At 52.2% G+C, this 14500-nt stretch overlaps 1 protein-coding gene and 1 long non-coding RNA gene across 10 annotated transcripts in view; one reads left to right on the top strand and one right to left on the bottom strand.

Annotated features, from left to right (window-relative positions):
- LOC137858377 (uncharacterized) overlaps window positions 1–7469 on the bottom strand; it is a 39736-nt gene extending 32267 nt beyond the window's left edge. For all 4 annotated transcript variants that reach the window (XR_011097686.1, XR_011097685.1, XR_011097687.1 and 1 more), the window contains exons 1-2: window positions 6172–7469; window positions 4996–5146 (exon numbers count right to left, since the gene is read on the bottom strand). This is a non-coding gene — a long non-coding RNA (uncharacterized lncRNA). The remainder of the gene's footprint in view (window positions 1–4995; window positions 5147–6171) is intronic.
- A 296-nt stretch (window positions 7470–7765) lies between these two features.
- Window positions 7766–14500, top strand: part of KLF7 (KLF transcription factor 7) — a 64486-nt gene continuing 57751 nt past the window's right edge. For 4 of the 6 annotated variants that reach the window (XR_011097683.1, XR_011097681.1, XR_011097682.1 and 1 more), the window contains exon 1: window positions 7777–8318. Coding sequence is in view for 3 of the 6 variants with exons in the window: in XM_068685977.1 (XP_068542078.1) it covers window positions 8217–8318 (102 nt within the window). In the remaining 3 variants the exon portion in view is untranslated. Of the gene's footprint in view, window positions 8319–14500 lie in introns of all 6 variants that reach the window. The other 2 variants (XM_068685979.1, XM_068685978.1) reach the window with 2 other exon arrangements.

Raw genomic sequence — 14500 nt, 5'->3', positions numbered from 1 at the left:
CTCACCCTTTAGTGCCACCCCCAAGAAACGACGAGCAATGCACCAGTAATAGCGGTACTTCAGAGAACTCTAAGAAGCATTTAAAAAAAAAAAAAAAAAAAAAGAAATACATATTTTTCATTGCGGGTCAGCTTTAATGCATCCAGCACGGGGATCACAGGAGAGCATGAGAATCTCGGAGGGAGCCATTATCTGTAGATCACTGCCACAGCAGAACATAAAGGCCTCTCCTGAGCTATTAGAGGCAATTGTTTCAATAAGCATTCGTCCTGCAATCAATGCCAAGAAAAATGGTAATGCCCTTTCAGACTCCCTCTGGTCTAGTGGGGAGGGGGCGGCCCTTGGGAAGGGGGGGACAGGTCCCCAGGGACGTGCCGCTGGCCTCACCACGATGCCCTGGCTGAAGTTTGGAGCCTGAGCAAGGCTTGCTCCTGCCTGGGGCTAGCTGAGTACCTTTGGCACAGTTCAAAAGGTTGTGCCAGCGGTGACGGCTCCCTCCCTCCACAGGGCCTGTGGCAACTCCACCCTCACAAGTCGGTCATCCAAAGCAGTGCAGGAAAAATAGAGGTGCTGTGCACCCTGATGCGTGCTCTCTCCAAATCCAATATAAAGTGAAAGTTACTGGTGGAAAACAAGGAAACCTTGACAGTTTATCAGCCCTACCCAATTAATGCTCATAATATAAGTTACCAACAGTACGCAGCTCTTCTACACAAATCAAACTCGTACCACCTACTGCGCAGCTGAGGCGGAGGCTGAAGTAGCAGTAAAACACAGGCTGAGTGTCCAGGTCAAATCAGGCCATGCCCTGACCATATAAAACTTGGAGAAGCGAGGAGCAGCATTATTCATTTCTTTAAACACATGTTCCTACTTAAGTCAATGGGAAGCTTGCCATTGACTTCAAAGCAAGCCGGAGCAAGCTCCTGCAGCAGTGACTCTCTTTAAGGAGGATGACTGTGCATCCCCAGTCCTGGCACAGGGCTCGCAGCCCTGCCCATTTATAAAGTCATGGTCACGCTTAGCACTGCAAAAGCTGGGGGACGTTTTTTGCAGGAATATTCCGCTCAAATTCATCGTGGCAAGTGATGGACAACATACCCAAATACGCACAGAATTCAGCCAGCGGGTTCATAAACATGGTTAAAAACACATGCACGAAAAGGGGCAAGTCACCACTTCTCACCACAGCAGGACAACACCTGAAAAATGCAAGAGGGCAGAGGTTCAGCCCCTGCATTTGTGTTCCCCAGTTGGCTCCTGGTAAGCCCAGGCAGCGCAGGGTGGAGGAGCCAGAGGTTGGTGAGGTGGCAGCTGAGGCTGTTCCAAGGTGCTGCTGCGTGTCACCTCGTGTGACGTCCAGGCCTTTCGCTGTGTCCAGGCCATGCAAGCCCTTGCGACTCCTCTGTCAAAACCCCAATGATGTCTTTCTGTGTTGCTATGGAAAAAAGTGATGTCAGAGGCAGCCGGCATTTGCCTGCTTCCAGGAATCTGCAAGAGTTTCTGGAGAGATGCACATCTCCCTCTTCCTTCACTCTTCCAAGGCTCTGCCTCTCGGTTTCTTAACTCTTGGCTTCAGAAATCAGCATGAATCCACCACGCACAACCGGCACCTGCCTTTGGCTGTACAGAGCTCCATCAGAAAGGATTACGCCCAGCATCTTTACCCTCAGCTACCCATAAATCAGCTCTCGAGGCAGGGGATTGCAGAACAAGGCTCAGATCTCCTCAGCTGCCACTTATCACTTGTATCACCTCTTGCTTTCCTTCTTTCCTCAGAAAGAACAACCTCCCAGCTCACCTTCTGCAGGTATTTACCTCCCGTTACAGAGAAGAGAAGCTGTGCTGGTGCCCTCCATTTTATAAAACAATTCCCCCCACCCCTTATAAAACAATCTCATAACATTCCCCATGGCTTTAATAATAATAACCAATTACTCACTGGTGGCAGCAATTGCTACGGGTAGAAAGGGCAGGGATGACAAACTGCTGACTACCCTGCTGAGCACTGCCCTGGAGGAAACGACAGCTCAGCAGAGCTCTTGTCTCATGAATCGACGCGGGGAGCCAGGAGTTTTCTCCCATCACAGAGGGCTCCAAGGGAGCAGGTACAGCAGCTACAGGCCAGTCCCTGGGCATTAATCTGCCCTTTGAGAGGATCCAGGTTCATTCTGAGATCTGACTCACTTTGTGAGTTTGGACAAAGCTTTGTCTCTCTTGCATTTAACCCATGAGGTCTCATATTGTGCAACCAACACCCCAGGATCAATGCTGCTGCCTTTCTACCAGCAGCCAGGTATCCACCTGACCCCCTGTGCAACATAGGTTGAACGGCTATGAGATGCTCAGCAGAGCCCCATTGATCCTCTAAGGAAATCCCAAGGAACAAAAAGCACGGTGGGAGACAGGCTAAGGACAGCCTCTCCCTCTTAACAAGATCCTTCCACTTCCCTTTCAGCAGTCCACAGCTGCCTGGTGGTGAGGGCTGAGCCCCAAGAAGAATTTGGCTGTGAGCAGTTATTCTGACGGACCATGGCTGCAGGGCCTTGGTCAAAGGTCTGTCTTCAGGTAGGGTTAGTGCTGACAGATGGAAAAATGCAGGAAGCACAGCTGGTGTTGGGGTGGGAAGGGGCTGCCCAAGGGAAAAAACATTTCTGTCTCATTTCATGCAACATCAGTCCCCAAAGAGATGCTCTTTAGGGGGAGAAATGCTGCAATACTCAGGTGATGTCGAGCCAGCAGCCCAACCAACAAACCAGAGCAGGGAATTTGGCCTGGAGTTGAGCTGAGCTCTGGTCCTCACTGTTTGTACAAGGCTTGGTTGCTGTTGTGAGGTGCGTGCTGGTGCCAAGCCAGGCATTTCGTTCTTTGTGCACGGGAACAGCTGCAGCACCTGCCTGCACCCAGCACGACCGGCTCTGACAAGCGAGCTCGGAGCCTTGATTTTCATTCCCTGCACTCAGGCATTTCCTCGTTAATTCACACATCCACGCTTTACTGAGAGCCACATCTTCAGCAGCTTTTTGTAAGGAACGGGACTAGAGAGAAACCCCAAGAGGCTGTGAAAACAGCACAGTAAGAGAGTCTCACAGCTTCCAGCTGAAGACAAGTTTTGCTTTGAATGCATTGCATTTCTTTCATCTGTGACAAGACTAGAAAAAAAAAAAAACACAGCAATGCTGCTGTAACCCCTGCTTTCTGGACAGCCTTCTCCTTTGCACAGGCACCAACTGGCACAGGTATTCCCTGCGGTGCCACCAAAGAGCCACGCGCAGCAAGCCCCCCGTGCTGGATGTGCTACCTGTGCTGCAACGCCAGCTCTTCTAAAAAGAGCTCCTGCTGGCTACAGCAAATACGAACCAACACTTGTCCAGAGTAATGTGTGTAATAACGCAAGCCAGTCCCCAGTTACCAGCTGCTGAACCATTCAAGTATCCTTCTATTTTACTGGAAGGTTTCCTATACATTTCCTGAGTGTAATCCAGCTCAGTCATTAAAAGGCCACCAGCCCAGAGATTCCACGCACAAATGTGTCTCTCTCATGTCTGGTATCAGCTGCACAACATCTCCCATGGCACCAGTTTGTATTTTTACATTGAAGTGTGCAGCAGAGGGACAAAAAGCCATGGCCTCTGCCCAGGGCTGGCACTTCTTCGCACCCAACATGTGAGGAAAAGTCCCGCTGTCCTCAGCACGACCATCAAGACAACCAATCCACCACCACACAGGAACCCACCCTGCCACACTTCCGAGCACACTTCCCTGGGCTGAGGACCACCTTTTCCTTCATGCCTAGCACAAAGGGACCCTATTCCCAGCCCACTCTTTTGGGCAGCATTGCTGCACTGCCAGCAACAGCAGCCCAGAAGGGTTTTCAAAGCAGATGCATCAGGTGGAAGCCGTAAGAGCCCAGCCTGAGCAGACATCCAAAACTCAAAGGTCTTCCTTGCAGCTCATTATTATTTATTATTTGTACTGTAGAAGTACCTGAGAGCCTACTAATATGATCAGAGACTGTTTATGTCAGATGCTGAACACCGGCTGAATAGCAATGATAACTGCCCTTGCAAAGAGGTTCAGGAACATGAAGATCACTTTGGGCAAGAGGCGGAGGTCTCTGCTTTGCATGCACACACGCTGACCTTTGTCATCCCCAGAGGCTGGGAGCACAGGTACAGCCAGGAACTGAGAACAACTTCACTCCTCTAGTGCCGGTCTACTCTTATATGATTTACAGATTTGTAGCACAATCTGGAGGACAAGGGGAGTGAGGGGGAGGGTTATACAGCCACATCACTTCTCTGAGGAGGACAGACAGGTGGTTAAAGGTTCAGGACTGGTAAGACAGAAGAATTGGTTAGCTGCAGATGGGTTCAGAGCTCTCAGTAGGACCCTAAGGAATTCACATGTCCTCCCACTAACGCTGTGGTTGTACCTACTACATGCTGCTGGAAGCTTTGACCCATCACCATACTGCTCTGTACACAGCAGTAGGCTACACTACTTGCCTTTACAGCACTGCTTTACTCTTCACAGACTGATATTGATGCAAACAGACACAGTTCTAAGATATAAATGATAGCAAGCAATGCAAAACCTTACGGCACGTGAACCAACCACGGCAGATGAAGACTCCTTCCCCAAACTGAAAACTCATTTCTGGTAAGTCCTGAGTGTGCAGTGTCCTTTCAGGACCATGGGGGCCAAAAGCCTCCAGTTCAGAACCAGAACAGGCCCGTCCAACTATTATCTCAACTTCCCTCAAAGCATCAGGCTTTGTTTTTCAGCACAGCCCAGAGAACGGAGCTAGCTGGGTACCACCTCCCTGCATCTTCCCAACATTTCCACAAGTCACAGCAGTGATGAAGTTTGGAGCTGTCCTAAAGAGATCCTTTCACCTTCCAGATTATTCTCTTTACCCATTTCAGGACAATTTTGTGCTAGGACTGAAATGTTCTTCCTTACACTTCCCACAGGTCCATCTTTCAGCTTTACCTGAGTGTTGTGCAGTCCTTTGTGCCCTTGAGCCTGGCAGCGTAGTGGTGGTGCTCCTCCTCCACATTCGATTGCGTTGCTCTCTGGTGGGTGGCGTGGTTGGGCCAGAGAGGGTTGAGTGGCTATCTGCCAGGAGTAAGGTCAGCACAGCCTGCAAAACAAGAGCATGGTAAAAATTGCTTTCCATTACCTTTGGGTTAGCACAGGTATACGCTACCCCAGATGCTGAAGCGAGAGCGTTAACACCCAGCGTATCACCACATTCATTTTCTGTCCAGACTTTTCTACTTCTGCACAGCAATAACCCCATTCTGCTTTTTTTCGAGTGACCTCCAAAGCAGAGTATCCAAGACAATAAAAATGCAATGTCTGCCTGGAAACCACCCAGGCAAGCGGCCAGATCTGTAGCCCAGCTCTTCACCTCACGGCTCGCAGCCAAAATCCTGCCCTCAGACAATTCCTCCTGTAGACAGCCAGAGCAGCAGACCAGCATCTGCTCACCGGATCCGGCCATCAGTTACGGTGTGCCTGGGCACAGGCAGGGCTCTTTGCTGGGGAAGAGCAGCTGAGCTCCACCAGAGAACAACCTTCACCCTGACAGGGGAAGAGAGGCTGCTCCTACAAGGGCATGCCCTCAGCAGAAAGTTCAAGACAGGCAAACAGAGATTTTAAGTGTCAATTCAAACCGAGGCTACTCGGTAGCAAGCAGACATGACTCTTTATCACAGCAGAGGGGATCCCTGGGCCGTCTGCACACAGCAACTCATAGGTGCAGAGCTTTGCAACCAAAACTGACCAACCCACAGCTCACACAGGCCACTTCTTACACCTGTGTTAGAGCAGAGGCTTGCCAATCAGAGCACTATACATCCTATTAAATAAAAGGCTAGTATGCTTTACAAGGCCAGAATTACAGTACCAAAATGTTTTTCCACCACAGGAATCACATAATTTGAAGATAAAAGTGTATGTTTAAGTAGCTTGCACCACAAACCTTTATTGCTTTTGTCCTGTTGCCTAGCTGAGGTCAGAAGCAGCCTCTACATATGCATATGGCCTTATTCTGACCAGCTCTTAAGGAGCAATGCTTTTAGAAGCTTTTTCTGAAACTGATATTTCTTGAGTAAACCTCTGGGAGCAGGAGCTGTGCTACAACACCCAGGTGCTGCTTCTTACCAGCTCTGACCACCTCAGATCAGTTCTCTCCTCCGTCTTCAAGGTGTCCCAGGGACGTGTCTCTGTGCCAGCCCGAGGCATGCCTGGAATCGGTAACGACCGCCTGCAGGACCTCCAGCAGCACACGCCGCGCTGACCTTCCCTTTCGCCTTCCCGCTAACATGCGCATTCCCACTTCTGTGGGTGTACTGATGAGGATGATCGGTTTATTATTCACGTCCAGTCTCACACCCGGCTCTTCTGCAAAGCTGAAGGTGCTGGAGGTGGGCCTGCTGGAGGCAACTGATGGCTCCTGAGGCAAAGGGTGAGAAGCAGGCGTTCCTGCCACAGCCAGCTGCAGCTGAGCTGCCCCCAGACCACCCTCAGCCTTTGCCTAGGGGTCAGAGCCATACAGACTGCCACCAGCCACTTCTGTAGCACAAGTGTCCGCGTGAGAGGTATTTCCACACAGCTGAGAACATTTACTTGAAAAAACCAACAGTCTCTGACTGGTCTCTCCCAATTACTGCCTTCTGTAACAGCTCCATTTCCCACCACATTTTGCCTCCCCAAACGAGGGTGCAGTGCTCACTCTTTTTATATAAAAAGATGTATGAGCAGTGTCAGCCTACAGCACCTTGGAGGATCTGTGGCTTGGTGCAGCCACAGCGTGGGCAGCGGGAGGCTTATTCTCAGAAGCCTTCTCCAAACGCAGCATTCAAAATTGTTAACATGGGCCCGGTCTTGGAAAAGGCAATTTGTCTTCATCACCAGGAAAGAAAACATACCATGAACTAATTAACGCTGATGAGTTTTGCTGCCTCATATTTTCACATCAATCCGGGCGGGACACCTGGGACGAGCCGTGCGTGCGGGAGCAGCACTGCACCAATTTGCGCCAGCTGAGGCCAGGCAGGCTCACCGGGCTGCGGGGGGAGGCAGCGGGGCGCACGGACACCTTGGGCATGGGGAGCAGGGAGAGCGTGAAGAGACGAAACCAGATGGCCCTGTGGCATCTGCTGAGGGGACACCTGGCCCCATGGGGGCGGGTGATGCTGGAGCAGCAGCCTGGTGGCAGGACAGAGCTATGGCCGTGGGGCTGGTGGCACCACAGCGCAATAAGACAAGGGGTTTGTGGCATGGCTGAGCCCATCTCCTTCAGATGCTCGCATCCTCTGCGGCCCCTCCAGATGTACAAACACGGGGAGCCCAGCACCACAGGAGCTCAGTGAGCACCCCTGGGGGCAGCACCCCCAGCCCCTCAGCCGGCCGGGCGCGGAGCCCCCCGCGCCATCCTGCGCCGCCCGCCCCCGCCGCGCTCTGCCGCTGCCGCGCGCCCCGCCGCCCCCTTATATAGCGCCCTAAAAATAGCTCGCCGCGCGCCGCCCCGCCAGCCGCGGGCGGGAGGCGGGAGCCGCGCCGCCGCCCAATCCGAGGCCAGGCCCCGCCCCTCTCCCCGCCATCCCGCGCCGCCATTGGGCGGCAGTGACTTCAGGCGCGCCTCGGCCCCGCCCCTCCCGCCCCGCCGTTTGCCTTACATGGTCACGCGCGGCCTGAGTGGGCAGCGCGGGGGCGGGGCGGGGCGGCGGGGGCGGGGCCTGCTCCTCTGAGGGGACCGGCGCGGGGGGGGGGCTGGGGGGGGGCGCTGCGGGCTCCCGACAACACGGGGGGGCCCGCGGGAGCGCGCATGGCCGCGGCGCGGGGCTGCGCGGCGGCGGGCACGAGCGCGAGCCCCGGTGCGGCGGCCGCGGGGTGCTCGGAGCTCGGAGCGCGCCCGGCCCCCGGCGCTGAGGGTCCCCCGTCCTCCCTCCCTCCCTCCCTCCTTCCCTCTCTCCCTTCCCCCCCTTTCCTTTTATTTTCCCAAACTGTGCCCGAAACACAACAAAGCCCCGGGGCCGCCGGCTCCACCGTCGGCCGCTTTTCCTCTTTTATTTTTTAATTTTTTAATTTTTTTTTAATTTTTTATTTATTTTTTTTTATGCTCGCAAGCGGCCCCAGCAGAGCACACAAACACACGCACAGGCGGGCGGAGAGCGGGGGCCGTGCTCGGCGGCGGCAGTTACAGCATGGATGTCCTGGCGAGTTACAGCATCTTCCAGGAGCTGCAGCTCGTCCACGACACCGGCTACTTCTCCGCGTTGCCGTCCCTGGAGGAGAACTGGCAGCAGGTGAATGCTTCGCTTCGCATCCTCGGTGCCTCTGCGGCCGCGGCTCCGTTCTGCTTCCTCGGTTCAGGGTTGGTCGGTCAGGATGGTTTTTTTGTCGCTGTGTTGTTGTTTTGTTTCTTTTTTTTTTTTTAATTATTATTATGATTTTTTCCGCGTGGGCAGACCCTCAGCTGCCCGGTTCCCCCCCCCCCCCCGAGGGGCACCTGGGGGCCGCTGACAGCCGCCGGGGCTCCGCTTGGTGAGCAGCGCTCTCCTCACCCCGTTTTTCGGCTGAGGTTTCGTTGCTGTTTTCTTCCTGCTTGGTCTTTTCAGGCTGATCACTTCCAGCCGGTGCTGACAACCGGCACGGATCGTCTGGGGTTCAGGTGCTCCTGTCACCAGAAAGCAGGACGAGGTGGGCAGGTGTGTGGGGGCAGCAGCAAGGGCTGTAGGCTGGATCCCCCGACTAGGAGGCGAATGATTTTTTAATTTTTCGTGTTTTCCCTTCTTCTGGAAGGAGGGGAGCAGCGCACGCTGGCCGTATGGCCAGACAATGCCGCCTCAGGCTGGTGCCAGCCAGCCCGCGTGCTCGGAGGCTCCGTAGGGTTAACGCGCAGGCAGAGCTGGGGCACTTCTGACAGGGGAAATCAAGCCCCACCGACGAGTGAAAATGACAATTAGTGAACCAGTAACACCCAGGAGAAGAGCAGGTGACAGAAGGGAGCTGTACAAACAAACCGTGTGCCCAGGTGCCCAGCCCTGCGAGCAGCTCTCTGCTGGGATGCCGAGGGAAGCGGCAGAGCTGGGTGCTGCTGTGGTGCTGTGGCAGAGGGGTCTGTCTGTGGACTGGTGTCTTTTTAAAAGAAAAACAAGACGTGCCGGCTGGCAAGAGCAGCAATGTGGCTGGATGACATGTGCGAGCGCGCTGCCTGGCCCCACGGCACTGTCACTTTGGGGATGAGGAGCCACGGGGCTGCGTCTTGCAGGCACTCCCGTTAGGCTTGGCTAGCACAGGGGCAACGTGTGCTAGTTCTCCAGTGACAGCCTGGGACATTCATTTCGTGCTCCTCGCCGGTGTGTGTGCAGGCAGAAACGCAGACGGTCGCTCGGCAGGGGCTGTAGCTTTGTCATCCGCTGGACTGTGGCTGGGTCTTTAAAGGTTCGCCCTGCTAAAACTGTGTGGGCTCCAGCCGTGTGTGTGCACGCACACCTGGGAGAGGCTTACTGACAGCCGCGGTGTGAACACGTTCGGGATTTCATCTGCGAAATGACCGATCCAACTTTGCTTTCTCCACCGAGGGGGTGGGGGTGCTTTTTGTTATTAATATTCTGCTCGCACATCCATGGTGGTCACATCTGCTTTCCTTTTATAATTCTAACATGCTAATTAAACTGAAGAGGTTGATATAATTTCATTAAGGAAAATAATTTCATAGCATCGCTGTTGTTGGATCAGTTGCATATTAGTAACAGCCCAGGCAGTCCAAAGCGAGATAATCTGTTGACATAGCCAGCATGCTCTAGGCAGTGCTGTGCGTGATACTCTGTCTCCTGCTGCCTTCTTTTATGTGTGGAAGAGCAGCAGCTTGGTTTATACAGTGCAGTGTACTACCCGAGCCCGCTCTTACTGACAGGATTTGAACTTAATACTCTCCCAGTTAAACCCCACTGACTCTCCACGTATGTTGGAAAAGGAAAACTTGGAAATAATTTATTACATTTTCCCTTATTTTCCCCCAGATCTTCCAACCAGTGCCCGATGTCTCATAATGCATCCTGTATTTGCAGTTTAATTTTTTCCCCTGTTGCTGCCTGGACCGTCCTTGCAGACAACAGGGGAGCCGACCCAGTAGAGCCGAAGTGGCTGCACAGAGCGTGCTGGCACGCAGGCTTGGCAGACCCACTGACACAGAGACCCCGATTTCAGTCTGCTGAACTGCTTGCAAACGTAGCCTGGTATTAGGGATTTGATTGCTTAAGGCAAACCATAGCAACGTGGGCACACATGTGCATGTGTGTGTACCCAAAGGTATCCCTCAGAGCTGTCAGGGTGCAGTTGAGACCCTCAGGAAGACAGCTGGCAGGGCAGTTGCCAACCCCTGTGTAAAGCACTGGGGTAGGGAAGCAGCAGCTTTAATTCGGGGTGAAGGTGCTTGAAGGGGTCTTGCCACTGCTCCCATGAAAAGACCTGAGCTCCCTGGAGGCTCCAGAGCAGTGCGCCTGGCTGCATCAGAGCAGCGTCCCCCGGAGATTGCTTCAGAGTCTCTGAAATGGGGGGAAGTAGTTGTGTGGGTCAAGAGCAGGCTTCCTCATCAGGCTGTGAGCTCAAGTTTGTTGTGCTAGCCAGCTGTCCATCCTCGATGGGGAGACGCTGGCTCGTGCCAATTGCTGCCGCTCGGTTTGGGGGCTCTTGTGATACCATAAACAATGCAATTGCCTTGCTGAAAATTGGAGAGCGCCTTGGGGTGAGCGTGCTGCCACAGTCCTGTCTGTCTGCCTCTTTTCCTGAGTCAGGACAACGCTTTTGTAGCAGCTGGCCGAGGACTACCCAGCTGGGGCAGTTGCTCATGTTTCCGATTGGGAAACAGCCATCACTCACAGAGGGCACTGACAGCACAGGCAGGTTGCTAAATGCTTGCGTGCGGTCAGCTGATCCTCTCTCCCTTGTTCCTTCCTACTACAAGAGAAATGTGAGCAAGTTTGGCATTTACGCATTTACCAATCAGCGCCGGAGTTGCATGAGAGCAGCCCAGCACTATGTGTAACGCAAGTGGATTCGGGGGAGGAAGAGATTGTCATCTCTTCTGTAGGTTTCCTTTTCAAGAGAAAAATACAAACAAAAAACCTCTCACTCCATCCTGGACGTAGTACACGTAGTAAAAGTGGCAATACCTGGAGTGGAAGCTGGAACTGAATCCGTGATGCATTCCACGTTATTTTTAAAGCACGTGTTGGTGGGCTTGGTTTTCAGGCAACAAAAGCTTAGCTTTGCTATGTCAGCTCTGAGTGTCCTCCTTCAGGTGAAGCGCTCTGGAGGTCAGGAGGGTTTCGTCTTGGAGTGGAGAGGTCAGGATCTGATGAGTAGTCCACAGCACAGCTTCATCCAGAGGGAGAGAACTTTGTTTGGTCTTTTCCAGCAGCCTCGTGCAGCCATGGCACTATGAGAGATTAAAGAAAGAGGTGGGCTGGGCATTGAAAAACCCGGCGCTTGCTGCACGCCAGCTGGCTGGTGTCTCAGTGTCTGCTTCTGCCTGGCGCTCCGTCCTCGCCGTGCTGTGAGCCACACGAGCTGCTCGCCGTCCCCGCTGCTCTCCATCCCTGTGAGCTTGCTCGGTGATTTATAACCTGCCCAGGGGAAATCCCAGCCCCTGCGTGGCTGCGGCTGTGCAGCGTGAGGAGCTGTGGTCCCACGCACGTTGCTCAGGAGTAGGTGTCTGGCGGGGTGTCCCCGGGACTGAGAGTGAGCTGTGGAGAGAGCAGCACAAAGCTGGAGAGCGCCTCATGGCTCTGCCGAGGGCTGGTTTTGGGGGAGGTGGTTGCAGGGTTGGGCTCGGGGCTTCAGCCTGCTCGTGCTGGGCCCTCACATCCTGTGAGGGGTCATTAGAAGATCAACAGCAGAGGGCATCTTCTGTAGTCAGGTTCGTCTCCTCTAGGTGCAGCACTTCAACCCACCCCTGCTGTCCTCTGTGTGTGCTCAGAGGTGTGATCAGGAGACATCTGGGGGCTCTCCTCATTTTCTGCGGGGGCCACAGGGCAGCCTCTGGCATGGCAATCCCTGTGTTGCCAGAGCACAGCAGCACCAGGAGCAGGTAGATGCACAGGGCTGCTGTGAGTGCAGCTGATTCAGCAGAAGTACAAAATCAGCAGGGTTTAAGTGTCACGCTCTGGCTTACACTAAAAGGCAGCCAGCCTTTCCCACATGTGTCACAGGCCTTACTGGTGGGAATAGCCTTGTATTGTTTGCTTGATAACCATTGCCCGATAACATTTCCTCCTGCCTTGGCTGACTCAGTTGCTCTCAGCTGCAGCAAGCCATGATCCTTCTAAGGGAGATGTGCATTTCCTGTAAAGCACGGGATCAAGGAAACCTTTGTTTTGCCTTTGACTCTGTGGCAGAACCTTTGTGTATTTTTAATCAGGTCTTCAGGCCTCATTTTACCCTGTTCTGAAATGACTGAGAGCAACACTACAGAGGCATGGTCTTTGTGGGGCCGGGAGGCTGAAATGACCCATCCCGGCAAAGGGCTCTGAGATCCCTGTGCCGTGTGAGAGCAGAGTATCTCGGGGTGGCTGGTCTGGTAGAACCCTTACATCTCAACGCTGACTTCTATTTGGGAGACAGCGTCATTTTAAGGCCTATAGGAAAAATTTCCACTGCTACTGGAAAGGCATAAATCACACTGGAGAACATTCCTGCCTGCCCATCGCCTCCATTGTTCTAGTTTAATGGCATAGTTGGCCACTACATAAACTAAACCATCTCTTTTAATATTGCTATTTCATCTTGGTTCCAGTCACAGTGTAACACATTTCTTAAGTGCTTATAGTACATCATGCCTCTTGAGAATAACTTGCAGAAATGGTTGACTTCCAAGAACAGCCACATGTGTACTGCAGTGTATTTCAGACTCTGAGCACCAGTCCATTTATCTGTGCAGGCTCTCCACTTGCTCCATGTGCTGAAAGCAAGCTCTTTTCACACTATAGAAGGAGATGGAGAAAGTCAAACTGGAAACTGCTGCCTGTATTGTTTTGCGATTCCTTAATTGCAGAGTCTGTTAGAAATGATTAGTTCTTGGTGTTATGAAAGTGTGGAGCCCTGCAATCCATGCTGTAAATGTTAAACAGCTGATTTTGTGTGTGACTTCTGTGTGTGGCAGGTGCTTTTGAAATAGGGTACATAGTTTTCAGCAATGCACAATCATACTGTGGATATTAACTAGAAAATGCCTTCTTTTATTTGTTTGGGATGCTTTAACCTTCACAGCCCCCAACCCACCCATGTCTTTATGTCCTATTAAATAGGCAGTGCATAGACTTGAGTAGGTTACATAAAAATTGTGATACATAGCGAGTCTGTAGTGCAATACTTCCACGTGGAAATGGCAGGAGGTCTTCAGTACAATGCGGTAATTTCACACTTAAGCTTTCCAGGGTGGGGGACAATTTTTTTTATTTTTATTTTTTCTGGATATTGTCATATTTTTGAGGCCTTTCCGAATGACTTTCCACTGAGAAGCATCATCTCCATTCTGCATTGGGACACATTGTAGGGAAGCAAGAAGGAAGCTGTTTGACTCTGTAGCTGCACATGCACAACCGTGATTGCAATTGTTCTTATAAAACAAAGGGGTTTTGCTCACTGGCTGAGCAACGCTGGCATACAGTGTGTTAAGTGTAATAGTATACCTCACACCAAGTTCGTCACATCCTTCAGAGGGGAAAAAACACTGGAGGATATTGATCACCACACTCAAAATGTCATAAAAATCATTTGTGGGTATTGTAATTGGTGGGAGTTTTTCTATTTGATGGTAAAGCTGAATTCTGGAGTGTTAATAAAGTGTTTTCAAGAGTGGTGCTAAGTCACTCTTATTTTCTTTTCAATTTCTCTAGACTCTCAGGTGCCTCCTGCCCGTTCTCATACGTATTCATCTATAACACCCCACTACTTCCAAACTCCCAGCGTTGCTTATGAGCTGTGAGTGCCCATTTCTGTGGTTTCTTTCATGCTCAAGTCATAGCAATAGCTCATCTATGAATTCCCCCTCCGGACAGGTCCTCTTTGTACTGTGCATGACTGCTGCTGACATGGTCCAGACGAGTCTGGATTCACTTGTGCTGCCGGGCTCAGCTGATTCTGCAGCAAACAAACAAAACAAACCCGCCAGGGAAAGAACCTCCCTTCCTCCTAAAAGTTGCTGGGTAGAGAACAGGTTTGGAGCATAGATCTTACAAAGGTATATTCCCCAGATGTATTTGAGACCAGCCCAGTTTTCTTCTCTTGACGTCAGTCTCGATAGGCAGTACATGTGTTTGAGTGCCTGATTTTGGTACTCTCTGCTGTGTCTCCTTCCCAGCTTTGCCACTTCGAGTTCAAAAATTGTGTTCCCAAACCCCTGAGATGGTTTTTAATGTCACAGACCTTTGTTAAGGCTTTTAAGTCCTTTCTACCTTCCTTGTTTCCAAGCCACTGAAGGGTT

Source organism: Anas acuta, chromosome 6, assembly GCF_963932015.1.
Source record: "Anas acuta chromosome 6, bAnaAcu1.1, whole genome shotgun sequence".
NCBI lineage: Eukaryota > Metazoa > Chordata > Aves > Anseriformes > Anatidae > Anas > Anas acuta.
Note: the sequence above shows the minus strand (reverse complement) of the source record. Positions and strands in the feature narration are given on the sequence as shown.